Source organism: Crinia signifera, chromosome 2 (genome assembly GCF_055691185.1).
Source record: "Crinia signifera chromosome 2, ASM5569118v1, whole genome shotgun sequence".
NCBI lineage: Eukaryota > Metazoa > Chordata > Amphibia > Anura > Myobatrachidae > Crinia > Crinia signifera.
In genome coordinates this window covers 378,693,597-378,719,031 of record NC_139218.1, presented here as the reverse complement: position 1 = coordinate 378,719,031, position 25,435 = coordinate 378,693,597, and the positions used below count along the sequence as shown (strand labels likewise).

The window sequence follows — 25,435 nt, the reverse complement described above, 5'->3', positions numbered from 1 at the left end:
TAGGCTTACACATCTGCTCGCATGCATCCGCACAGAGGAGAAATCATTCGATGGTCAATCACCATCGAATGATTTTTCCTCTGTTTATAAAGAAAAGTAAGCCTGTCCGCTTCCCGACGTATTCGGGGGCGGGCTCTGACGTCATGTGATGTCATCTGCCCGCCCCAAGCAGACTGGGGCACTTCTGCATACGCAGGTGTCCATGCAGCATTTCCATGGGCGTACCCACAGTTTTTGTGGGCACACCAAAGGAAACGCGGGGCGGACACCTGCGCTGCCTGTCGCTCAATTTGTGACCACCCCAGTGAGTGAAAAACTCTCTGAAGGTGCTCGCTTTGGGGGGGTTTGCGCATTAACGATTATGCGCACACTTCCACCATCAGAGACTAGGCGGAATCCACCCCAAAGTACCAATCAATCCGCTCCGTTTGTAAGCACAATCTGCAACAGGGCAGTTGGGTTCTGTCTGGTACTTTATCTCTTTCTCCAAACTACACCCTGGCCCAGTGAGGTCACCAGGAAAGCGTCCTGTATGGACTTAATGTTCTCTGTTGTGTTGTGATAAAAGAGCAGTATTTTGTCTTCCGCTATTAGTCAGCAGCACCGGTTTCGGAGATGAACGCATCTGAGTCCGAGGAGAGTGTCCATATTCAGATCATCCGTGAATACCAGCAACGCCTGCTGCAGCAGAATAGGTATTGCGCCTAGCAGGGTATGAATTCTCAGTCACCGCATGCCCAATTTGTGGTATCAGAATACTTTTTCTGTTTTGATTCAGGCAACATAAGCAGTCAGCAGATGAGGCCCGAAAACGTTTGCAGGAATACCAGGTGTTGCTGAAGAGGCGGTATCCTCACTTATCAACCTCTTACCAAGGAAGCCCAGATCACGGTCCGGCGAGCACAGACACTTCTAATATCTGGAAACCCAGTGTTCCTTTGACATCTGCTCCTGGTGGGACTGTTCGAGTGCCTCTGCAAACCCCAGTTCCGTATAGTGCTCTGGTTTCGGCGAATCAACCATCAGAACAACCGCGTGAATCACATGGTCTAATAGGATCTGGGCGGATTATTCCCACCAGTGGGAGTACTTCAGAGGAGCAGCTGGAGATGGTTCCTTCATCTCCCAGGGATTTCTTGGCACATGTTGTTGAACCCCATACGCTTACAAGCCGTGCTAGGAGTCCCATCATAATTTCTCCTCCAAGCAGCAGCATCTTCAGCGTAGAAAGACGTCCCCAAGTACAGTCCTCTCACACGGATGTCCATTATCAGAGTCCGGCTGAAGATCACGTTAGACAGCATTCCTTATTGGGGTCAGAAAAACATTCATCAGCATCTAGCCCTGGAGAGCAGGACACCTCATCCGGGACCTCATACCACCCGCTTCCTTCTGCTCTGTCTTTAGGCTTGACCGATATCGATTTCTCTGACGCGAATATTCCTTTAACGGTACATCTAACAGACCTAAGAAAAATAGATATTCCGCCGCTGAGGGACTTTTCCAATGTTCAGGAGTTCCGGGAGAGTCTGCTTTCCTCCACCGCCGAGATCCATGCTCAGCAGGATCAGCTGAAAGAGATGCAAGCCCAGTTGGACAGGAAGCGAGAATCTCTCATGTCTAAGCAAAAAGTCCATGAAGAGCAGCTCCTACAGAAACAGTTGGAATTGGAGGAGCAGATACGGAGACACCAAGAGTCATTGGGAAATCTCCTGGGCTCCAGAGAGGTATAAGAAAAATATATCTGTAGGTATATATTGGTGCATGAGCCTCGTTCTTCAGACCTGTTCGCTAGGCTGCGTGTATTCGCAGACTAGCAAGCAGGTAAGTGACGAACACCTTCATGCCCGTCCTGGAGCAAACAGCCCGGCGACTGATAAATTTGCACATTCATAAACCCCAAAAATCAGTCAGGGGAGCGAATTCAGCCCACTATAATTAGTTCCGTCTAAACAGGAGAGGAGTTGACGAAGGTCCATTCTAATGGACATTGTATTTTTAACGTGTGTGTGTTTTTTTTTTTTTTTTTTTTTTTTTTTTTTTTAAAGCCAACTGACCAACCACTGGCCACTGACTTACGCCAGGTTCCTCACAACGAACGTTATAATTTCATGTCAACTCTGCTCAAAGCACTGGACGACAATCCGGAAGATGTCAGAATGGCAGACGGTAGGTGACGCAGTTTTATAATATTCCTAAACCCTTAACTTTAAGTTTTGCCATATAGATTTGTGTGTGTTTTAGAAGATTTTTCTTGCATAATAACAATTTTTAGCAAGTTTATTGGTGGCTTCAGTACATGACCAATATGGCGGTCTCGGGGGTGTGGCCTGGACATTCATTCATGCATGTGAGATGATTGGTGTAGCACTCTCCAGCTTATAGCTTCTGGTCACATCTCCTCATTCTCCTGTGTGTTGTCAGTTCTGTGGGCAAAGATACAAAGACAGGTTAATAAATATAATGTCTCTCTCTCTCCCCCTCTCCCCCTCTCCCCCTCTCCCTCTCCCCCTCTCCCTCTCTCCCTCTCTCCCTCTCTCTCTCTCTCCTCCACAGACAAAGATCTGAATGACGGTGGTCTGCTGAGACATCCAGGAAGAGAGCAGAGATGGAGACCTTCAAAGCCACCTGTTACAAAGACCAAATTAGGGCCGTACCTGCAGCAGCACGAGCTGAGCGCCATACTGGAACTGGAGACACCCACTAGTGGACGGCTTTCTAGCCCGGGATTGGAGGAGGAGGAGCAGCAAGATACACATATAGGTAAAACAGACTGTGATTGGTTGGTTGACAGGCAATAGGTCGACAAATACAAAGGTCCACATTGACAAAATGACACAGAAAAAAGCCTGTTGACCTGATAATTCACACCTGATTATACGGATATCTGCTTGTCAGACGAGTAGATGCCAGCATTCTATCATCCACTTGTTCTCATATTGGCAAAACTATCAGTCCATTTATCATCTATGACTGGTGGGTTAACATGTAAATCTACTAAGAGGTTGTCTTTGCCCAACTCCAAATAGGCCTGAAGGATGGCTCTAGAGGAGCGGAGTCTGCGAACTATAACCCGGAAATGAACAATAAAAGCAGGGACTCTACTCACAGAGATCTGGAGCTAACAAGGTTATCGACCAGCAGCAAGGACAGTGCAAACCAGAGCCGCACCAAACTGTCCTGGAGAGAGCTGCTGTCTCTAGAGGCTTCACACGACCAGATTGACCCAGGTAATTCCTCTTTACTCCTACTTCGAACAGGGGCAGTAAAGTCACCCGGGTGAAAGTGCCCCTGCCTGCCATTGTGATGTTGGTGGTGGAGGTGTTACCGCAGTGGGACCTAGGCACAGTTACACACAACTTCTGTTTTGCAGAGGGATTTTACAATGTCTAAAGCTGGGTACACATATATACAATCCCTGTTTCTTGCAACCGTTCGGCCGACCGTACTCCCGTCGGACCGTCCACAAACAACAGCCAATCACGCGCGTACACACCTGTACAATTTTACTTGCGGCGTCCGATGTACTCCCGTCCAAACAGTCTCAAGAGAAAGATTGTACCACCGTACACACTCTCCCGATTTGGGCTTTTGACACGATATATATAAACATAATTATCATAATGGGCTGGGTTAAGGGCATACCAAAACAAAGGGGCGTGATTACAGAACCTAAACAACATATATAGGTGGACCACTATAAAGACGGGGTACGCGTCAGCCGGCAGGTTGACTAGGGACAGATACGGCAAAGTGACTAGGTAGTCACTTTCCGCATCTTTATAGCAGCCGGCAGGTCATAGACGCATCACAGAGTATGTGTTCCGTCTATGTGTTATCTATGGTCTTCTATGTGTTCCATCTAGCATTTCAAAGGTGCTCTGTTCTGAACATGAATTTCCCAGACATGGGGCACATTATGTTACACATTACATTGCCACAGTGTAACATAATGTGCCCCATGTATGGGAAATTCATGTTCAGAACAGAGCACCTTTGAAATGCTAGATGGAACACATAGAAGACCATAGATAACACATAGACGGAACACAAAGACTCTCTGATGCGTCTCCTTTATATTGTGACTAGCGTCTATACTTTAACTGTAGCTGCTACGCTCACATTTAACCTACTTGATCCCCAGATGCTGCATCCACTGAACATGGTGTGGATTTATTACCACAACACAGAGGTGACTGACATCCTCTAGTTAAGGGATCATCTCAACGTGAAATGTTGGTTGCAGTATCTCGGTCATTACGGTGTCGTCCCCACATAAAAATCAGGGGTCAGACACACAGTGATAACAGTATTTATTTAAGACACATTGGAGAACCATCACAGGATAATTAAGGTTAAGGTTCCTGTGAAGTCACATTAATCACTGTTAACCCCGTTAATTCATACAGTCCTTGCCGGCATTTCCCATTAACTTATTAGTCTCTGCTGAGACTGAAACATTGCCGGCAATTATACCTTGATTGTATTACTGCAACTGTTTCACTTTGTATGTTTCATACGTTGCTCTTATAAGCATTAAATTGAGACAAAGTATCAGATTGCAGAATAGTGTTAACCTGCGTTAATTGCTGCAGTATGATATTGTAAGTACTGTATATAGTAATAGACTGGTGTGAGTCACAAATAATGAACTACACTAGTTGCTGCAGTGTAGTATAATAAGCACATTGCATTCAGAACGCACACTTCAATAAATCATGTGTGGAGGTGACAGGGTTAATGTAGTTTACGGAGCCGCGGCTTGCTGCTCATGATATATAAGTGCAGGCTGTCACAACAGAAAGGAATTTGAGCGGCACAAGCAGACAGGCAATAGCCCTTAAAAGGGCTAATTGATATCAAGGCACAGTTGCTGCACACGGAGTGCCAAACTGCTATAAAGACGGGTATGCGAGTATAGTCAGTTTGACTTTATATACCAGGTTGACTACCGCAAACTGACTAGGGTGACTACCGCAAACTGACTAGGGTGACTACCGCAAACTGACTAGGGTGACTACCGCAAACTGACTAGGGTGACTACCGCAAACTGACTATACCAGGGTGACTACCGCAAACTGACTAGGGTGACTACCGCAAACTGACTAGGGTGACTACCGCAAACTGACTAGGGTGACTACCGCAAACTGACTAGGGTGACTACCGCAAACTGACTAGGGTGACTACCGCAAACTGACTAGGGTGACTACCGCAAACTGACTAGGGTGACTACCGCAAACTGACTAGGGTGACTACCGCAAACTGACTATACTCGCATACCCGTCTTTATAGCAGTTTGGCACTCCGTGTGCAGCAACTGTGCCTTGATATCAATTAGCCCTTTTAAGGGCTATTGCCTGTCTGTTTGTGCTGCTCAAATTCCTTTCTGTTGTGACAGCCTGCACTTATATATCATGAGCAGCAAGCCGTGGCTCCGTAAACTACATTAACCCTGTCACCTCCACACATGATTTATTGAAGTGTGCGTTCTGAATGCAATGTGCTTATTATACTACACTGCAGCAACTAGTGTAGTTCATTATTTGTGACTCACCCCAGTCTATTACTATATACAGTACTTACAATATCATACTGCAGCAATTAACGCAGTTTAACACTATTCTGCAATCTGATACTTTGTCTCAATTTTAATGCTTACAAGAGCAACGTATGAAACATACAAAGTGAAACCGTTGCAGTAATACAATCAAGGTATAATTGCCGGCTGACTGAAGATGCTTTCCCCCGTCTTTATAGCAGCCGGCAGGATGACTAAGGACAGATACGGCGACCTGCTATAAAGATGGGGTGCATGTATATTATGATTATTTCTTTAAATATACATGGTGAGAGGTGATCACTTCTTGTGCTGTAGGAGAGATGATGCAGCTATGGAACGCCCACATGGGCGTTCCAGCTTTGGCAGTATAGTCGCAAGGACGGCAGCATATCGATCGAACCTGCGTACACACTGCACTTTTGTTCCGATATGGGGCCGTCCTGTCGGATGAAAATTAAACCGCAAAGAACCTTCGACCGACCGAGTATGGACGGTCAAGACAGTTTTTTGCCGTTTATCGCTCGTACGGGACAGCGTACACACATATACAATTGAACGGCCGTCTGACACAGAACGGAAGAACGGCCCGACAATTGTATATATGTGTACCCAGCTTAACACTAGGCATGCACCACAGCAGACAACACGCATCTAAGGGTGATTCAGGGCTGTTCGTATCTTTGTTGTATCTCTACTGTGCAGATTAACGGTTTCCAGACATCAATCTTGCATCAGGGATAGGACTGTTGTGAGTGTGCACTGATAGTTGGGATGGCTATGAAATGATGTTTGTGGATAGGGGCAGTGCAGTTCCAAAGATGCGTACAGATCAGAATATTGGCAAATATCCACATTTAGCACCAAGCACGCAATGCAAATTTGCTTGCTTAACTTTCTTGTGCTTAATTTTGTTTTTCTAGTGTGACTTACTAAAATTATATTCTAAGAGTAATCATTCTACTGAGATCTTTTATTTCATACAGTAGTGTTTTTTTTTGAAAGGAGAGTGCACTATTGCGCAGGTTCTGTATTGCTGCTACCCTAGGAAGGCTTCATTCCCTGTACCAAGATGGCCACCAAAGCTACTACTAAGCAGGTGCAGAGCCATCTTGGGACAGTCAAAGTGCCACAGTGGGAAAACTGTAGTCTTCCACTAAGCTTCAGTGATGCCTGTGACTACCTGCTAATATATAACCTCTGTTCCAGCATACAGCTGATGAACTGTGTGACACCCTGCAACTCTCAATATCCACCCCATCTATGGCTGTAATACTCCGTCTTCAATAAACCACTCCACTTGTTAAATAACTTGGCTGTATGCAGTAGTAAGGCATCTACCGAAACTGCTAGAGCTTCAAGCCTGTCTACCAGGCCCGTCCAACCTACGGTTCTCCAACTGTTGTGAAACCACAAGTCCCAGCATGCACTACCACACTTTTGCTGTTATGGAATGCTTGAACTGTGGCAAAGCATGCTGGGATGTGTAGTTTTACAACATCTGCAGAGCCACAGGTTAGCCAGGCCTGCTGTATACCATTTTATTTTTCTATGTTATTTATAGATAGATAGATAGATAGATATAACATACATGTCTCTATGACAATGTAGAGGCCAATTATTAGAGTCTGATTATTTCTTATGTGATTTAAGGTCCTCCACATACTCCGGCCGAGCACAGGATCCTGCCTGGTTTCCCTGCTAATAGCAACAAGGAGGTTGCTGATTGGCTTGTAAGTATAGTACGATGATTGATGATTCGTTGTGAACACTTGGTTATACGAGCTGAGGTCATTTTTTTGTAAGAACTGAAAAATGATCAATGATGAGAAATAGCCAAATCTGATCACCATCCTGGCTGGTACATGATCTTCGAAGACCTGGGAAGCAAAGTAACATGTGTCTGTGTCTCTTTGTGTGTCTGTTTCGGGTTTGTATTATGTCACGTAAGTTTGTTTGTACATAGTTTAATGTTTTATCTGAGCTATGATGACGTTCATACTCACCAGGACTAAACCATGACGGTATCTACACTTGATCTGAGCTCAGGTTATTAGTAGAGGTGTAATGCTCCGCTATCGGTTTAATGGTTACAGCGATGTTTGTCTCCACAGGGGAAAGTAGCCGCGTGTGGAAGCAGCCCAGATGCCATCTCTGACTATTTGTCTACCACAACCCTATCAACCGGCAGCTTCCTGACCAGCGAGAAGACCGATTCAAGTCCTGTAACCTCTGGTGCGTGCTGTCGGGCTGTTTCGGTGCTGCCCTTTCTTGCTACGGCAGGACGTGGAACGGTCCAAAACAGATGTTCTAACTTGCAGGTCTTATGGGGCCTACACACGGGGCGATTTTAGGGCATTTTCTAAGCAAGTGGTTCTCAAACTCAGTCCTCGGGACCCCACACAGTTTAAGTTTTCCAAGTCACCTGGCAGGTGCACTCATTAGTCACTGATACATTTTAAAAGATCCACAGAAGACCTGGGGTCCTGCAGACTGACTGAGAACCTGTGTTCTAAGCGTTCTCACTAGACCCCTTAGAAAATGCCCCTACGTCACTCCGTGCGTAGGGGCCATAGTGATGCATAGCCTTACGCAACGATCTAGCAGTAAACTGTAGATCTGAGGTGAAACGCTAATTTCAAAACTCCTCAGTTTGGGGAAATATTGTCACTTGGTAATTCTGGTTCGTACAGTTGTCAAAGTGGACATTTTGAATTGTGGTTATGGAAGCATCAGGGGGTTTTACGTAGGCTCGCCCAAGGCCTGAATCCCCCTGATACTTCCTTACCTCAACTTCAAAATATTGTCACAGTGACCCGAGTCTAATGTCGAGGGAAATGGGTGCTCTCCCTGACTAACATGTACCTGAAATCTCCCGATTGCGCCAATGGGCCTAGTGCCTGGCAGCCCTCTTTGTCTAGGAAGTGTTAGCTTTACCCCAGGAGGTCTTCTTTTCATGCCTCTCTACTTCTCTCCCAGCATAGCACAGCTGCCTTCAACGCATCCATTGTTGACAGGCTTCACCTCAGGGCTGCACATTAGTTATCCTAATACCCCCATGCTGCACGTATGCTGAGATCTTCCACCTGTGCATGGTTTAGCGTATGCGCAATCTGCAAGTGTCTGCTACATGTGTCCAATTTTTTGACTTGCGTGTCAATGAGGCCCTTTGTTCGGAGACCGAATAAAATAACCCAGCGTCTGCTTTTTCAGATATCTTATCGGAACTTCAGAGATGTAACTATTCTCTTATTGCGGGAGTGCAAGATGGCTGCTCCAGCCCGTCTGCAGCTGTAAACGCACTTCAGCCTGAAACAAGATGGGGTAACTACGGGACTGCAGGAGAGAAGCAGAGTCCCAGCCAGCAGATCATAGAGAAGTACACCAAAGACCTCAGCGCTTCTCTACAAAGGAACCTGAGCTTTCACTGTAAATAAACTTCCACCTATATATATGTGCTGAGGGAATATATAACTGTAAGACTAGGAGCGGGAGGTTCATTTGAAAGTACCCAAGCCCATGTCGCTACATACTTAGATAATGCCCCAGTGCTTTAGTGTCTCACTGAGGACCCCAAAAAAGGATCTTATATTAGCACAAAATTGCCATCTTTGGATATTTGACTTTTAGGGGGTAATTTACTAAAGGAAATTTGGTACTTATGTATTATCTGGGCTTCCATGTTAAATGCACCCCATTTTTTCATACCCCTACTATCCAACTACGCATGGAGTTGACTTTATATAGTGTGGCGAGCCAACGTGCCCGAAGCGTGGCGAGCGCAGCGAGGGGACGCGGTCTCATAAGAAAAACGGGAGCCCAGATATTACATAAGTACCGGAAATTTGTAAAAAAAAATAGGTGTATTTGTATCCAGAAATACACTTATTTTTGACAATTACTATCCCGAAAATACAGCAATTCGTAGTCGTATTGATGTGCTATCAATACGGATACGAATTGCCGTATTTTCGGGATAGTAAATGTCAAAAATAAGTGTATTTCTGGATACAAATACACCTATTTTTTACAAATTTCCTTTAGTAAATTTCCCCCTTAGTGTAATAATCCTCCATATCTGTAAAGTTCATATATTGAAACCAATGATTATAAAGAGTTTGTAACAGCCTCACCTTTTTATTGTAGCTCCTGAGGCTGCAATTGACACGTCCACTACAGAGAACCACTTTCCAATAACCTTTCACCCCCTGGAACCTAGACCTGACCTCAGTGTTTCCACGCCATCCTATGCTCGCTCACACACCACCAGCAGTTCTGCATACTCCGAACAGCTGAGCCAGGTATGACCCCCCCCCCTGCTCTACTACGACCTGTATATGCCACCGGACAGTGTATATAATGAGATTACTCCATCTTCCTGACAAGTGAATTAATTGGATTCAATGCTTGTTCCTAGACCTCCATTAACACCAGCAGCCAGGAGCAGCAGCAGCCACGCCGGAGCCCTCTGCCCTATCTGCCACATGCCATCCCTGCCCTGAGCTCATCTCTTGGCTTATTGGACTCTCAGAGGATGGACGCGGAGACCAGATCACCTGGGAAGCAGAAGGAAGCTTCAGGTAAGAGGGCAGGGAGGGGGCTGTGTAATGTGTATGAGGTGTGTGTTGTATAGAGGTGGGGTACGGTGAGTAGTGATGAACATACACATTTGTCATGTGCAGCTAATGCAGTGATACTTTCTACACTTCAACTAAGCTCACATTGGGCCTTATTCTGGTTCACTCTTTCTGACAAAATCCTTCTAAGATGGACAAAACCATGTGCACTGCAGGGGGGCAGATGTAACATGTGCAGAGAGAATTAGATTTGGGTGAGTAATTTTGTTTCTGTGAAGGGAAAATACTGGCTGCTTTATTTTTACACTGCAATATAAATCTCACTTTGAAGTAAAACCCCACTCAAATCTAATTATATCTGCACAAGTTACATCTGCCCCACCTGCAGTGCACATGGTTTTGTCCATCTTAGAAGGATTTTGTCAGAAAGAGTGAACTAAAATAAGGCCCATTGTGTGATGGGTGTGTGGCTTTAGTATGTTGTACCTTGTATTACCTGAGCAGTGATGATGTCCTTTGTAACCTGATCATTACAATGAGGGTTCTTACACTTGACCTGAGCTCATAGTGTGTGTGTGTGTGTGTGCATGAGAGTGTGGGTCAGAAGTGAGTGAGTGTGCGCTGTGTTTGCCTTTTTAACTGAGCAATGATGATTATATTTGTAACCTGATTATTACACTGAGGGTTTATACACTTGATCTGAGCTCATAGTGTGTGTGTTTGTGTGCATGTCAGTGTGCAGTGTCTATGCCTTTGCTAACTCAGCACTGATGTGTTTAGTAACCTGATCACTACGCTGTGTGTACCTGTGTGACTGGCTGTGTGCATGCTGGTTAGGGGTGTGCGGAGGGGGGGTGGGGTGCCTGCCTGGGCCATTAGCATATGTGAATGCCCTGCATGTCATGGGCGTTCCCATGAAAACGCTGGGCGTACACAGGCTAATGCGTTCATGTTGCACGTACGGGGGGCGGACAGCTGTCCGAACAGGATGTCAGCTGCCCGCCCAATTCCCTGGAAATCTACACTTATGTGTACTAGTGGCTGGACCACCGTTACATATGCGTGTGTTTTCAGCATCATACGATGGTCTGCGACCATCGAAAGATGGGGGAGGTTCCCACTGGCATGGGAACGGATGTTTATGTAAAACATCCATTTGCATGCCGGGCGAACGAACCCTGCGTGCAAAGGGGGCGGGCATACCACCAATCGCAGGGCGGGTTTGTGTTTGCCTATTGTGTATAACACACCCCAAGTCTGCATGCACAATAATCCTGGTGTATGATGCACACAAAATGTTGTAAAGCTTTTAGTGTAATAATTCTCCATATGTGCTAAATTCCAACTTATTGAATATTGTCATGTTTAAACACCTTTCCCAATGGACTATAGCGCCTGAGGCTGCAATCGACACGTCCACTACAGAGAACCACTTTCCAATGACCTTTCACCCCCTGGAACCTAGACCTGACCTCAGTGTTTCCACTCCGTCCTATGCTCGCTCACACACCACCAGCAGTTCTGCATACTCCGGAGAGCTGAGCCAGGTATGACACCCCCCCCTCGCTCTGCTACGACCTGTATATGCCACCGGAATGTGTATATAATGAGATTACTCCATCTTCCTGACAAGTGAATTAATTGGATTCAATGCTTGTTCCTAGACCTCCATTAACACCAGCAGCCAGAAGCAGCAGCAGCAGCCACGCCGGAGCCCTCTGCCCTATCTGCCACATGCCATCCCTGCCCTGAGCTCATCTCTTGTCTTATTGGACTCTCAGAGGATGGACGCGGAGAACAGATCGCCTGGGAAGCAGAAGGAAGCTTCAGGTAAGAGGGCAGGGAGGGGGCTGTGTAATGTGTATGAGGTGTGTGTTGTATTGAGGAGGGGTACGGTGAGCAGTGATGAACATACACATTTGTCATGTGCAGCTAATGCAGTGATACTTTCTACACTTCAACTAAGCTCACATTGTGTGATGGGTGTGTGGCGTTGGTATGTTGTACATATACCTTGTATTACCTGAGCAGTGATGATGTCCTTTGTAACCTGATCATTACAATGAGGGTTCCTACACTTGACCTGAGCTCATATTTTGTGTGTGTGTGTGTGTGTGTGTGTGTGTGGGTGAGGAGTGAGTGAGAGAGTGTGCGGTGTGTTTGCCTTTTTAACCGAGCAATGATGATTATCTTTGTAACCTGATTATTACACTGAGGGTTTATACACTTGATCTGAGCTCATAGTGTGTGTGTTTGTGTGCATGTTAGTGTGGAGTGTATAAGTGTGCAATGTGTAACCAGATCACTACGCTATGTGTACCTGTGCGATGGTCTGTGTGCATGCTAGTTAGGGGTGGGCGGGGGGGGGCCGTGGGTGAGCAGTGATAATTTCCTTTGTAACCCGATCATTGCGCTGGGGGTTCTGCTCTCCTATCTTAGATTCTGTATCTTATTTTCTGCTGCAATTTGAAGGGAACGCCTTTTTTGTCCCCTTGTGTGATAAGTGCTTACCCAGTAACCCATCTGTCTATAATTTATACCCCGTTCTCAGTGGCGCAAAAACCCGGGATTTTGCCAGGGTTAGCAGTCATTTTGTGAATGGGTGTGAGTGAAATTCCCGGGTGTTGTACACAGGTTTTTTCGTGGGCTTTTTCCTGGAAATTACACGGATGTCCGACAGGTGCGACCCGGGTTTTTCACACAGTGTTATTGGGGACAGTAGTAGTTTTTAACCTAACCCATTGTCTCTGTTCCCCTGCAGTTTCAGAGGAACAATTTAACACAAATCCTACTGAGGTTCCTTCTGTGCTTTTATTCTCTAGGTTCCACCATGTAACCACATTAAACTGAAAAATATAAGTAACCTTTATGTATGTTGGATCTAGTGTGTTTGTTACATTTTACTTTATCTTCTCTTGAAGATTCCTCAGGACTGTTCCTCCCACTGTACCCAGAGAACACCCTGAACGAGCCTGATCTGAGCAGCCGGCATGAGGTGTCCAGTAGACTTTCTGCTCATGACCTGGACAATATGAGCTCTGGGACACCCACACAACGTGGCCCCTCATTGCCTGGTGATGGATCTTATCAGTTTGATGCCATTCCGTCAACTTCCATAGCCCTCCTGAGACCAAGTGCAGCAGAAGACACCGGCTCTTTCCATGAGCTGATGGCTACACAGATGACTGTGAATGACTCCGAGTTGTCTGAACATCCCATCTCTGATGTCTTCGAGAAGAAGACTGGGCAAAGTGTCCATTATGAGGAGCTGCCTGCTGTGCACGATGGTGGGTTACAGGCAGGCAACCCAGACACAACTGGTCATGATCCACAAACCGGTGGAGAAAGCTCTGCGCCACATGGACGTGGCTCCTATTCTGTCTCTGGTACCGCAGCTGCACTGCAGTCATCGACTAGTACCCAAAGGTCGGAGGGCATCCCGCATTTCCTGTCTAGCTTTACCATAGGATCATCTGCCGGCTCACTGCCAAGCTGCGTCCATACCTGGGTGAGTTATTACTGGGACATAATGTTTGTTAGGGATCTCTGGACTGCTCGAATGTTCTTTGCTCCGCATTCTGGGATGAGCATGAACGCCTTTAGTTTGATGCAATTGTTACTTGTATAAAGGCTTCTTTGTATTTATTAGGATTCGGAGTCTGCTCGTGGAATCCTGGAGGAACCAGACTTAACTCTGGTGAGCTTGAACGATAGCAGCATTGTGTGTTCAGAGCCTACGAATAACCCAGCCGGTACCTCGGACCTACATGATACAAGCACTTCCCAGGTACTATGTCACTTCTCGTGTCAATGATTGTTCTGCTCAGCAAAGTGCTGTCACTCATATGTATATGCCAGTAGAATGTGCTGGTGAACACTGTGGGTTGCGTTGTCAATGTTTATGATTGGTCTGTCGTTCTGTCACTGCTGCAGGGTTTCTGTGTGTATACTAAGGTTCGGGACCTCTGTGCTGTAAGTGGTGACACATAATAAGTCACCTCTGATAAAAGCCTTTGGCCTACAGCCTTGTGCTTTTCTGTATCCTTATATTTTACATGGGTGTGGATTAAAGGAGAGACGGGGGAAAGGTCGACATGCAAATGTGTGGACACCTAAAAGCTTGACACGTAAAAAAAAAATAGATTTTTATATCCTATCTCTAAACCTCTGGCAAGTACTTAACTCTTAACTGGCCAAATCATGAAAAACCATGATTTATTTGTCGACCCCGATGACCTAACACTGTCCACCTTTTAACATATTGCCTGTCCACCTGTGGGCTATCACCTGAATGCCATTTACATTCGAGATGTGCAGGTTCTGATTTACTCTGATTTCAAAGCAGGATCTTATTGGCTATCCCAAATCACATGACCGTTGTTGATAGCCAAGAAGATCCTGCTTTGAAATCAGAGTAAATCAGAAACTGCACATCTCTAATTTATATTGGGGAATGCCCTATCCCAGTGGTTGCTAAACATTATTGTCGCCCTTTTGTCTCTGCGCCTTTTTCGGTTGCAAAAAAAATAACTCTCAGGAAACTCTCACCTGTCATCCGTTAATTGCATCGTGGATTTTTTCTGATGTTCGGATATTTCTTCATTACCTCTCTGGTGTGATAATAAATATGTGGCTCTCTTGCTTACAGAACGCCTTTCAGCCCCTGCCGGCCGAGGTGGATGTCTCGGGGGTTCCTGCGTCGGACCAGTCATCAGTAGGAACATCATTGTCGCAGCAGTTTGCCGGTAATGGTGTTGTATGTTCTGTGAATGAAGTGGTGGTTCTCTCTGCCTTATTCAGCGAAGACGAGCAGTGTCACCTGCACCATGACTTCTAAGCAGGAGGTGGCTTTCTATTGCAGGCTTGCTGTGTGACTTTATGACGCTAGGAAGCCGCACAAACATGTATCACCGATTATCGGGAATTTTAGGTTTCTATGGTTCTTTATAGTGTTACTATTCACACACTTGATGCACAGAAGGGAAACTTCCTACTCTATTAAGCCCTGGTTATCTTGTGTTTTTATCTCCGAGCCCAGTATCATTAGTTGTTGCTATAGTATTTTATTTGACACAACCTGAACTTTTGAGGCAGTTGTGGTTCTTATCACGATGATCCTATGATAAGAGGCTTTACGGTCACACAGCAGCAATACCCTACGTCAGTGGTAGCCAACCCTAGCCCTCGAGAGCTACCAACAGTTCACATTTTCCAGACAACCTAGCTGCTGCACTCATTAATCACTGACACATTTTAAAAGATACACAGATGGAGCTAATTAGCTCACTTGTGATTCTGTGAGGAGACCTGCAAAACATGCACTGTTGGTAACTCTCAAGGACTAGGGTTGGCTACCCCAGCCCTACGTCATCCCCTACTAGGACTAACCGGCTGTAATGGCTTTTCCACAGAGCTAGACCTGGAATTTATATCTACCCCTGGGAGTCTGCAAGAAGCCTTTCTGATGAAGAAAAGAGATTTAATTGAAAAATCCTCCAAAAGAATTCAAGAAATTAAAAAGAAGGAGCGAGTTCCCAAGAAAATGGGTATGAAATCTCTACAGAAGGATAAACCGGTGTCCCAAGCAGAGCAGCGGCCCCGTTCTGGTAAATGTTTGCACCCTGTTCTATTTGCATTTTGTTACAAGGAGCATAGTGTTCCTTCTAGAAACTGGGCTGGGCAGGGCGGTGCTGCCCGGTGGAGCATAAGGGGGGCGGACCGGGCCCGTCGCCGACATCATTGTAGGCGGTCCTGGGCCACCGATGGTCACGAAAGGGGGTGGGCCTGACGTGATATCATGAAAGGGGGCGGACCCAACCGCCGGCATCACAAAAGGGGGTGGGCCTGGCACTTCTGAAGTCACTGCCGGGGAAGAGCCAGGCGTCTACGGTGGCTCTGGGCTTCCCCTGTGCACCGGCGGGGACAGGCAGCAATCTGACAGGGTGCAGCGTTCCGCTAAAACAGCCTAGCGTGAACATTACAGCATGCTCAGGGCTCTTTACAGTAATACTGGACCACAGTATTTAAGGCTTTATGTGCCTGTTGTGGGAATCATTCGGTTTATATCTTTATCTTACAATACCTGGGTTATTGTTTAGTCCACCAACTATCCACAACAGCTTTCAAATATTTTGGTTGTTGCGGTATCGGCCTAAAGCTGGCCATACATTAGAACGATTCTATGCCCGAACGCAAGATTTTGATAGAACGCGAGATTGATCATGCGCACATCGCATATTATGTCGGTACGATCCGATGCGTGGTCCCACAGGTCGTTAGGTCGCTTCTTTGATCTTGTGCGCTGCTTATATGATCAGTCGGGATGGGTTGTGGTCGTAAACCGATCGTATGTGTCTTTAGCACATACAAACCACTGATCATACGATTTGCATCCTGATGTATGGCCAGCTTTAGGCCGAAAAATCCTCCACGCAATTGATGCTACTATGGCATCGAAAACAGAAAAGAAAAACAGCGCTAATCCGGAAATATGTAGCTCTCCCAGTTGGTTATTAGATTTACAGGATTTACACTGATATGTGATTTATGGATGAATAGTCAATCAATATTAGTAATTGGTGGTTAGTATGAATAAGCAGTCAATGGGTTAATGAACTTATTTGGGTTCTCACTTGCCAACCTTGCTTTTAGCTGCAGTGCTTTAGTGTTCATTCTAGCACCCGCTATCTTTGAAAACCCATGCAGTTCCTCTTCCCTGCCTGGGGTGTCGCTGTCTGCAGTAGTGCTTCTAGCACAGTGGTCTGTATTTCAGTACTGATATGCAAACCAGACCTGTGCTAGAAACACCACAGCAGACCGTGACACCCCAGGCAGGGAACAGGAACTGCATGGGTTTTCAAAGAAAGCGGGTGCTAGAATGAACCCTAGGCTTAGTAGCGTCCAAACCCTGGTGTCCTGGCTGCTGGCTCCCAGCTAGCATGTGCTTCCAGCCAAAGTTAGACAGCCCTTCAGGGTTCCTCCACGGGATGATATAAAAGCAATCCGGCAGGGTGAATAAAAAGGCATAAAATACTATGGCATTCCTCCAGTAGGGGGCTGCCTTAGGACATCCCATCATCTGTGTCTCAGTTGCTTGTATATGGAATTTGTACTATACTGTGATATCCTGCAATTTGGGGCAAAGACAGGATTTTTAGAGGGGGGGTGGCTTAATGATTGATTATTGATTTGGCTTCTAACAAAATTAACCCTAGAATGTCTGTGTGTGCGTGTACATGTGGTAGGGAATATAGATTGTAAGCTCCACTGGGGCAGGGACTGATGTGAATGTTCAAATATTCTCTGTACAGCGCTGCGGAATATGTGTGCGCTATATAAGAAACTGTTAATAAATAAATAGATTTATAGAGTGTGTGTGTGTGTGTGTCCACCACGTAAAGAGCACATCATTTGCACGTAACTTAGTGAAGTGTATGTAATAAATCAGACCAGTGATGACCATAATCCATTAGAGCCAAATGTCTGAGAGGCCTCCGTGTTGCAGCATGTGAATGCCTGTCATCAGCCAACCAATCATTCATTGCTATCCCCTAACCCAGTGGTTCCCAACCTTTTTTCTCTCCCGTACCCCTTGATTAGGCTTTTCTTTGATAAGTACCCCCTCCTATCATTTTGAAATATGGACAGTACTTAGCGGTATGCGGATCCTTATGCATGTCCTTATATTAAGGAGGAGCGGAGGAGTAGTATACAGCAAGGAATCGTGCCCTTCTGTGTCTAGACACTGGTTGTGTCCTATCTCCAGGATTCCCGCTAACACCGGTAGGATTAATGCCGCTGCTTCCTCCACCTTTGTCAGTGCTGGGCAGATAACTGCTGAGGGCAGCATCGGAAGCTCCCAGTGGATTGCTGGTCAGACATATGACACAACATGGTTTTTCTCCATGGCAATGGGTCGTCTTCAGCCATAAAAAAAACCTTTTCATCGTCCGCCATTACCAATATTATTTTCAAGTACCCCCAACTGGTCTGCAGAGTACCCCCAGGGGGTACTAGCACCCCAGGTTGGGAACCACTGCCCTAACCAATGAGCTTCTTGCATTTGCAGACTCTGCCGGTAGCGACGGAGGACATTTAAAGAAAGTGGTTGAGGTCAGAGTGTGCACCCCAGAGGACCGGAAGCTGTCTGAGATAGAAATGCACCAGCGCACTATAAGGTACTGTCATTACTATACTTACAGTTCCAAGATGCAAACCCATTAAGACATTTTTTAAATGATGCACATGTTGTCTAACACTAAACTCATGTAACCATATTTACCTTGGTGTTTTCCACATTCGGTAGCCCCATTTATGGATCTCCATCACTGCGCATTATTCTTTCCGTCCGGTCTGAGTTTACTAGCACTCGGTGACCTAGACATCTGGTTGGAGTCTTGTATGTAAAGGCCCCCCATACACTAGTCCGATTTGACCCAAACCTGACTGACCGGACCAAATTGGATGTGTTTGTCATCTGATCCCTGTGCGCATCGATTGGAACCAGAGATCTTACATGCTGCATGAAAGATAAATGTTAGCCATCAGCAGCACATCGTGAGTGCTTTTTAGCAATTACGATGTTTTGCATATGATGCGGTGGGGGGACTCTTAGAACCGGGCGCGAGGATGGGGGAATACAGAGAGCTGGGCAGCGGTTGAACAAAAAAAAAAAAACGGTACTTGTTTCCTAGCACGGCGCCCAAGATTTCCATCTTATGCCATTGCATGCCATATAGCCACATGTGATGCAATACGATCGATACGAGTGATACAATGTTAAATGCACCCCCACTATCAACACGAACCCGAAGCGTGGCGAGCGCAGCGGTACGCGTCCTCCGACCTTTTCATACCCCCACTATCAACGTCGGCGTGGAGTTTATTTTAGATAGTGTGGCAAGCGCAGTGAGCGGCCGAGCCCTGCGAGGGGACGCGGAATACATGTGAAGTAATACGCGTCCCCTCGCGGGGCTCGCTGCACTCTCCACACTATCTGAAATGAACTCCACGCCGACGTGGATAGTGGGGGTATGAAAAGGTCGGAGGACGCGTACCGCCGCCCCTCGCGGGCTCGCTACGCTTGCCACGGTTCGGGTTGGTGTTGATAGTGGGGGGGCATTTAACATTGTAAGGACCCATTAGGGTAGTTGTACAATAAAAAATCGTATACCATCACATACGATGCCATACAATTTTTTTATTGTACAACATCGCATCGCATACCATATTTAGTCTTATGGTATACGATGCGATGGGCGCTATGCTAGGAAACAAGTACCCAAAAAACTTATGACTAGGCAGCTACTGATTGGCTGAGAGCTCTCAGCCAATCAGTGGCTGCCCATTTATTTGTATGGGGGTTTTTTTTCTGCTGCCTGGCTCCATCCACTTGCAGCTCCCTAGGAGTATTACATGTGATAAATCGCATATGTCTAATCATATGTGAGCCCTCACAGGAAAATCAGGGCCAAATGTTTGAGGCCCTAACACTTGCTGCAAGCGCAAACCGCAGCACCCAAATCCCTTAAAGCTGGGGTAGCCAAACCTAGTCCTCGAGAGCTACCAACAGTGCATGTTTTGCAGGTCTTCTCACAGAATCACAAGTGAGCTAGTTAGCTCCATCTGTGTATCTTTTAAAATGTGTCCGTGATTAATGAGTGCAGCTGTGCAGCAGCTAGGTTGTCTGGAAAATGTGAACTGTTGGTAGCTCTCGAGGGCTAGGGTTGGCTACCACTGCCTTAAAGCATTTCCTCTAAATTGCTGGTTCCCGCCTCTCCTGCAGGTTATACAATCGGCTTGATGAAGTTAAAACGAGGAAAGAGGAGATGATGCGTCAGGAGTCCTACTCCCGGAACAGGGAAAAGGCTAAGGAGTTTAAGAAGGTAAAGTATGGAATGCCATGTTTTACTGACCTAAATTCGGGAACGTTGTGTGTTCGTTCTGTCCCTCTGTCAGGCTTTCTGTAGTTTACACTTCTGTGGGCTCTATGTACTGGTTTATGTAGCGTGTTCGGGAACACACTATAGTCATCGCACTATAAGCAGTGACTGCGGATCCTCCCCTCTGTGCATCTTTCTTATTGCAGGCTGCTCATTCTGGGCCTGATTGGGAGATATGAGCAAACAAGCGGCTCTATGCTTCTCGCACATGCTGCAATGCAAGCACTAAGTCATTGGCAAATTTGTACTTAAATTTAAATTTGGGTCCTATTCAGGCCCGCTAGTTACGGGCTGAATTTGGTACCCTGTCCGATGTTAGGGGTTTCACACTCGCAGGGCCGTTCTCTCCAGGAAGAGCGGTCAGGGGGCGGACGCAGCGCACCACCCAGCGGTTCATGGGCGTGCCGGGTGGTGTTTACCTGCTCGCTAAGCTGCGAATATATGCAGCCTAGCAATCAGGTCTGAATCAGGCTCTTAAAGTTTAGCTAGGACACGTCCCTTCCCAACCTTATATCTACCTCACCTGCTGCGCTGTATTATAAGCAGAACATTTACCCAAATGTACCCCAAATCTCAATGTCCTGCTAATCGTGTATATTTACACCCTTGGGTTCCATGTGACACTTCTGTACTGATCTCTTTACAGAGAACTTTGGATAAGCTGCGGGCGAATAAGATGAAGTGAGATCTGTGAAGAGCGCCTGCAAACCGGAGGAATCTTGGCCACTGCGAAAACGTGTCTGTTATTAGGAATACTTATTTACCTATCACTGACATACGTGAGAGGAACTCTTGGCATTCAAGTGAATTTTGCTTATTAGGCTTTAATAAGAAATGAGAAACCTCACCGAGGGATGGCGAACAGTGTGATGCAAAGGATCCTACTCTCATCTTGTACCTCAGTGATGTCACATGGGCACCGGCTCAGCCCACAGATTGGCTGTCTCTAGTGTGGGTGTGGTGATCATTCCCATTTACAGGAAGTAGCCGTCATTTTCCAGCATGTGATTGGTAGCACTGTAACCAGACTCCTCCAATTCAACATCTGATCTGGCAGGAATTTATTCCATTGGATGTTATCAGAACCAGTTCCTGTTGCCTGGTTGCACTTTAACGCTTTAAATACTGTAGTTACAGTTTTTATAAAAGTTTTTAGCCAATGTATTTTTAAAATTCATTCCTGTAAATTCTATAAATAACCTTTCCTATATTTAAATATTGAGATTATTTTAATTTATGACATCAGAAAAAAATGCGTTTATGGTCTGGCGTTTTGTTACGTTTTATAAAAAATAAAAATCTTAATATTTTATTTATAAGGCCCCACAAGTGTTTTGCAGCAAAGGGAATAGTACACGGAGACCAAATATAACATTGCAATAAGTGAATAACAGAAATCCAGCATCGGCAAAAACCACGTAAATGGTTAAAATTGTTGTGTATCCACCCGGTAAAACGGCATGGGCGAAAATGTCCATGATTGAATACTGATAGGCGAATCTTTGCCGTTTTTTTTTTTTTGCCTGGCTATTGGGCTAATACAAGCACAATGGGCCTTATTCTATTTCACTCTTTCTGACAAAATCCTTCTAAGATGGACAAAACCATGTGCACTGCAGGGGGGCAGATGTAACTTGTGCAGAGAGAATTAGATTTGTGTGGGGTTTTACTTCAAAGTGAGATCTATATTGCAGTGTAAAAATAAAGCAGCCAGTATTTACCCTGCACAGAAACTAAATTACTCATCCAAATCTAATTCTATCTGCACATTTTACATCTGCCCCCCTGCAGTGCTCATGGTTTTGTCCATCTAAGAAGGAATTTGTCAGAGTGAACTAGAATAAGGCCCAATGTGAGAGAAGTATTTTTGGGCAGCACGGACGGTGTAATGGTTAGCATTACTGCCTCACAGCACTGAGGTCAAGGGATCGATTCCCACCATGTCACTAACTGTGCCGTGTTTGTATATTCTTCTCGTGCTTGCGTGGATTTTCTCCGGGTTTCCTCCTACAATCCAAAAATATACCGCAAAGACATGTATTAGGGAATATAGATTGTGAGCTCCACTGGGGCAGGGACTGATGTGACTGTAAACGCTGCGGAATATGTGTGCGCTATATAAGAAACTGTTAATAATAATTTTAGTCCTGCAGTATACAACAGTGATAAAGTCGTCAGTATTTAAAATCTAAGCCTTGTTCTGCTACCAAACTCAACTCAAGTGCAATTATTTGTCTATGGTAAAACTTCCCCGACCAAAGATAATATCCCGAATGAAACACCTGGTGAGCGCCCTCGCAAACGAAGGCGCTTACTGCGGGGGACTGTACATGCGCGTTAGAGAGGAAAACAAAAGAGCCTTGGTAGAATCAAAGTGAGCATCAACTGGAATACAAAGAATCCAAAAACAATGAAAAGTAAATCAACAATAACCTAAAGTAAACAGTCAGAGGGATGAAAGAAACCTGTGATTAACCAGAGAAGTGCAGTCAGGCGTCATTCTGTTGTTGCAATGCGTAGCACAGCCGCAAGTTGCTCGTCACTCCTGGATGATCTGTGTTTTAGCTCATCGCAGAATAGCACGGCGATCTCCCATGCAGGAGTCTCGCTCTTTGGAATGCTTTGTGCATTGATGGCGGAATAAAAGCAGGGCTCTGATTTGGTCTTCAAGCCAAGCATCACACTGCGGGTTAATAAAATGAAATTGGAGATTACAAGGTGCGTTGGACGGATCAAATGAGACCAAAGCAAAATGTTTTCTATTGTTTTGAAATGATCGAATCTCCCCAAAATTCACCTAATATTGATGATGCGTAGTTTTCAAGATTTTCCTCTGAAGCCGCAACGTGTAGAAATGAGTGAACGGCTTGTTTCCTAAATGGCGGAAGAAATGCATCAATTCACTAAATGTATTTATTTACAGTTTCTTGTATAGCGCAGCATCTTCCGTTGCACTTTACAGTTTGAAACAACAGTGATTAAATAAACTGGGTAGAAACAAACCAACATGGAGGTAGGAGGGCCCTGGGTACTTATGTAATATCTGGGCTCCCGTTTTTTCTTATGAGACCGCATCATCTCGCGGGGCTCGCTGCACTCGCCACACTATATAAAATCAACTCCATGCGTAGTTGGATAGTAGGGGTATGAAAAAATGGGGTGCATCTAACATGGGAGCCCAGATAATACATAATACGCAAGCTTACAATCTATAGGGATAATAGGAGGGATACATGAGGATATAATTCCATAGCATGGCAGTCCCACCAGATTACTAGACAGTCCTGATGGGATGCAATTAGATATGAATGCTACTGGTGGTTGTGTGGGGGTTCCTGAATATGATACACTTGCCTGAAGAAGTGAGTTTTCAGGGAACACTTTGAGGCTAGAGGAGAGTCTTAATGTGTGTGGAAGGGCTTTCCATAGGGTGGGTGCTGCCTGACAAAAATCCTGCTAGTGTAAGTGGAAGCGAGTAATGAGTGTGTATGAGAGACGCAGATCTTGTGCAGAGCGGAGAGGTTGGGTGGGGAGATATTTTGAGATAAGCAAAGAGATATAAGTCGGTGCAGTCAGAGTGATGGCTTTGTATGTAAGTAGAAGTATTTATATTGAATGCGGTAATATACAGGGACTGACAGAGTGGATCAGCAGACGATGAGCGTCTAGCCAGGAAGATCAGCCTCGCAGCTGCATTCAAACTGGATTGTAGTGGTGAGAGTCTGTTCTTAGGAAGACCGGTAAGGAGGCCATTGCAATAGTGAAAGCGTCATATAATTAGTGCATGGATTAGAGTTTTTGCAGTGTCTTGTGTAAGGTGCGGATGAATTTTGGATATGTTTTTTAGATGCAAGTAACACGATTTGGGATACGGTCGGTTGGTCGACAGTCATTAGGTCGATACTGCAAGGTCGACATGAGTCTAGGTCGAAATGGGACAAGGTTGACATGGTCTAGGTCGACAGTCAAAAGGTTGATATGGGGTTTTTCGTGCCGACAGGTGGTATTTCATGCCCTACCATCCACTAGGGCATGGTGGGAGAAAATATAACCATGCCCGAAGCATGGCAAGTGCAGCGGTGCACTTAATCCTGTGTCCATGTTGACTGTGTCAACATTCGGGTCAAAAAACATTGAAAAATCCCATGTCGACCTTGTCCCATATCGACCTAGACCCCATGTCGACCTTGTAGTATGACGTCCATACAATCCATACCCCATAATTTAGAGACAGATTGAATGTGAGGAATGAAGGACCGTTCAGAGACGAGGATGAACCCAAGGCAGCAAGCTTGTGGAGTAGGATTAATTGTGTTCTCAGCAGTGATAGAGATATCAGGTTGGTGGCTACTCTTGGCTGGTGGGAATATAATTAATTCTGTTTTGGAAATGTTAAGTTTGAGGTGGCGAGATGACATCCAAGATGAAATGGCAGAAAGACAATCAGAGACACGGAGCAATACTGATGGTGACAATTCCGGGGAGGAAAGATAGATTTGAGTATCATCAGCGTACAGGTGATACTGCAATCCAAAAGAGCTAATTAGTTTCCCAAGTGAGGAGGAATATATTGAGAAAAGCAGAGAACCTAAGACTGAGCCTTGTGGTACTCCAATGGACAGAGGTAGTGAGGAGGAGGTAGAATCAGAGAAGCGAACACTGAATGAGCGATTAGATAGTAAGAGAACCAAGAAATTACTTCACACTGAAATGCAGATCGTGGGGCAAATGTAATTGGGTCCAAGTTCACTGCAGACCGAACCTGCACAGTTAGCCAATCCTTATCTTTCAGCTGGGGAAATCTGATTATTTTCCTTTTTCTGTTTACGAACACACCAATCTGCTTATTAAAGGCCCCCATACACTAGTCCGACTTGTCCTGAGGACAAGTTAGACCCAATTTCCCCTGAGCTCCTCGGAAGAGCTCACTAACTATTGATGTCACACTTTTAACATGAGATAACTCACATGCAATTTATCCCATGTAAACTCCTGGGGAGCTGCGGGGGCAGGAAAATAAAATAAAAACCTGGGCAGCGGCGGTGCTGCTGAGCACCTCCAATCAGTAGCCTTGCTGCTGATTGGCTGAGAGAGAGTAATCTCTGCCACCGCTGGCCGCATGGCACCTGCAGTTCAGTGCTTCCCGGACACTGCCCACCCTGCCGCTGTCACCCCCGGATGCACAGCACAGCCTGGACCCTACTGCTGCCTGCTCCTGCACATAGGTGTGTGCCAGCGGTCCTTCACTGTTGGCACACACCTACAGATCGGACTTAACACATCATGGGTGCTAAAAAGCACCCGCGATGTGCCGCTGATGGGTCCAATCCAATAGTTTGAACCTGCAGTAGGTTCAATAT

At 45.7% G+C, this 25,435-nt stretch overlaps 1 protein-coding gene and 1 non-coding gene across 7 annotated transcripts in view; both read left to right on the top strand.

The window, feature by feature from the left end:
- The window catches only part of CEP295 (centrosomal protein 295), a 37,501-nt gene extending 16,134 nt beyond the window's left edge, over positions 1-21,367 (top strand). For 3 of the 6 annotated variants that reach the window (XM_083170127.1, XM_083170128.1, XM_083170129.1), the window contains exons 13-31: positions 595-695; positions 779-1,727; positions 2,049-2,169; positions 2,557-2,763; positions 3,030-3,230; positions 7,211-7,290; positions 7,672-7,792; positions 8,771-8,986; positions 9,704-9,858; positions 9,975-10,137; positions 11,527-11,681; positions 11,799-11,964; positions 13,056-13,642; positions 13,784-13,921; positions 14,783-14,879; positions 15,546-15,740; positions 18,203-18,311; positions 19,919-20,018; positions 20,722-21,366. In XM_083170127.1, coding sequence (XP_083026253.1) covers positions 595-695; positions 779-1,727; positions 2,049-2,169; positions 2,557-2,763; positions 3,030-3,230; positions 7,211-7,290; positions 7,672-7,792; positions 8,771-8,986; positions 9,704-9,858; positions 9,975-10,137; positions 11,527-11,681; positions 11,799-11,964; positions 13,056-13,642; positions 13,784-13,921; positions 14,783-14,879; positions 15,546-15,740; positions 18,203-18,311; positions 19,919-20,018; positions 20,722-20,760 — 3,900 coding nt within the window. In that variant the 3' untranslated portion in view covers positions 20,761-21,366. Of the gene's footprint in view, positions 1-594; positions 696-778; positions 1,728-2,048; positions 2,170-2,556; positions 2,764-3,029; positions 3,231-7,210; positions 7,291-7,671; positions 7,793-8,770; positions 8,987-9,703; positions 9,859-9,974; positions 10,138-11,526; positions 11,682-11,798; positions 11,965-13,055; positions 13,643-13,783; positions 13,922-14,782; positions 14,880-15,545; positions 15,741-18,202; positions 18,312-19,918; positions 20,019-20,721 lie in introns of all 6 variants that reach the window. The other 3 variants (XM_083170130.1, XM_083170131.1, XM_083170132.1) reach the window with 3 other exon arrangements.
- On the top strand, positions 7,375-7,443 carry LOC146061858 (small nucleolar RNA U2-19). The gene has a single exon (XR_014471302.1). It is a non-coding gene; the product is annotated as a small nucleolar RNA U2-19 (small nucleolar RNA).
- Positions 21,368-25,435: the final 4,068 nt, after the last annotated feature.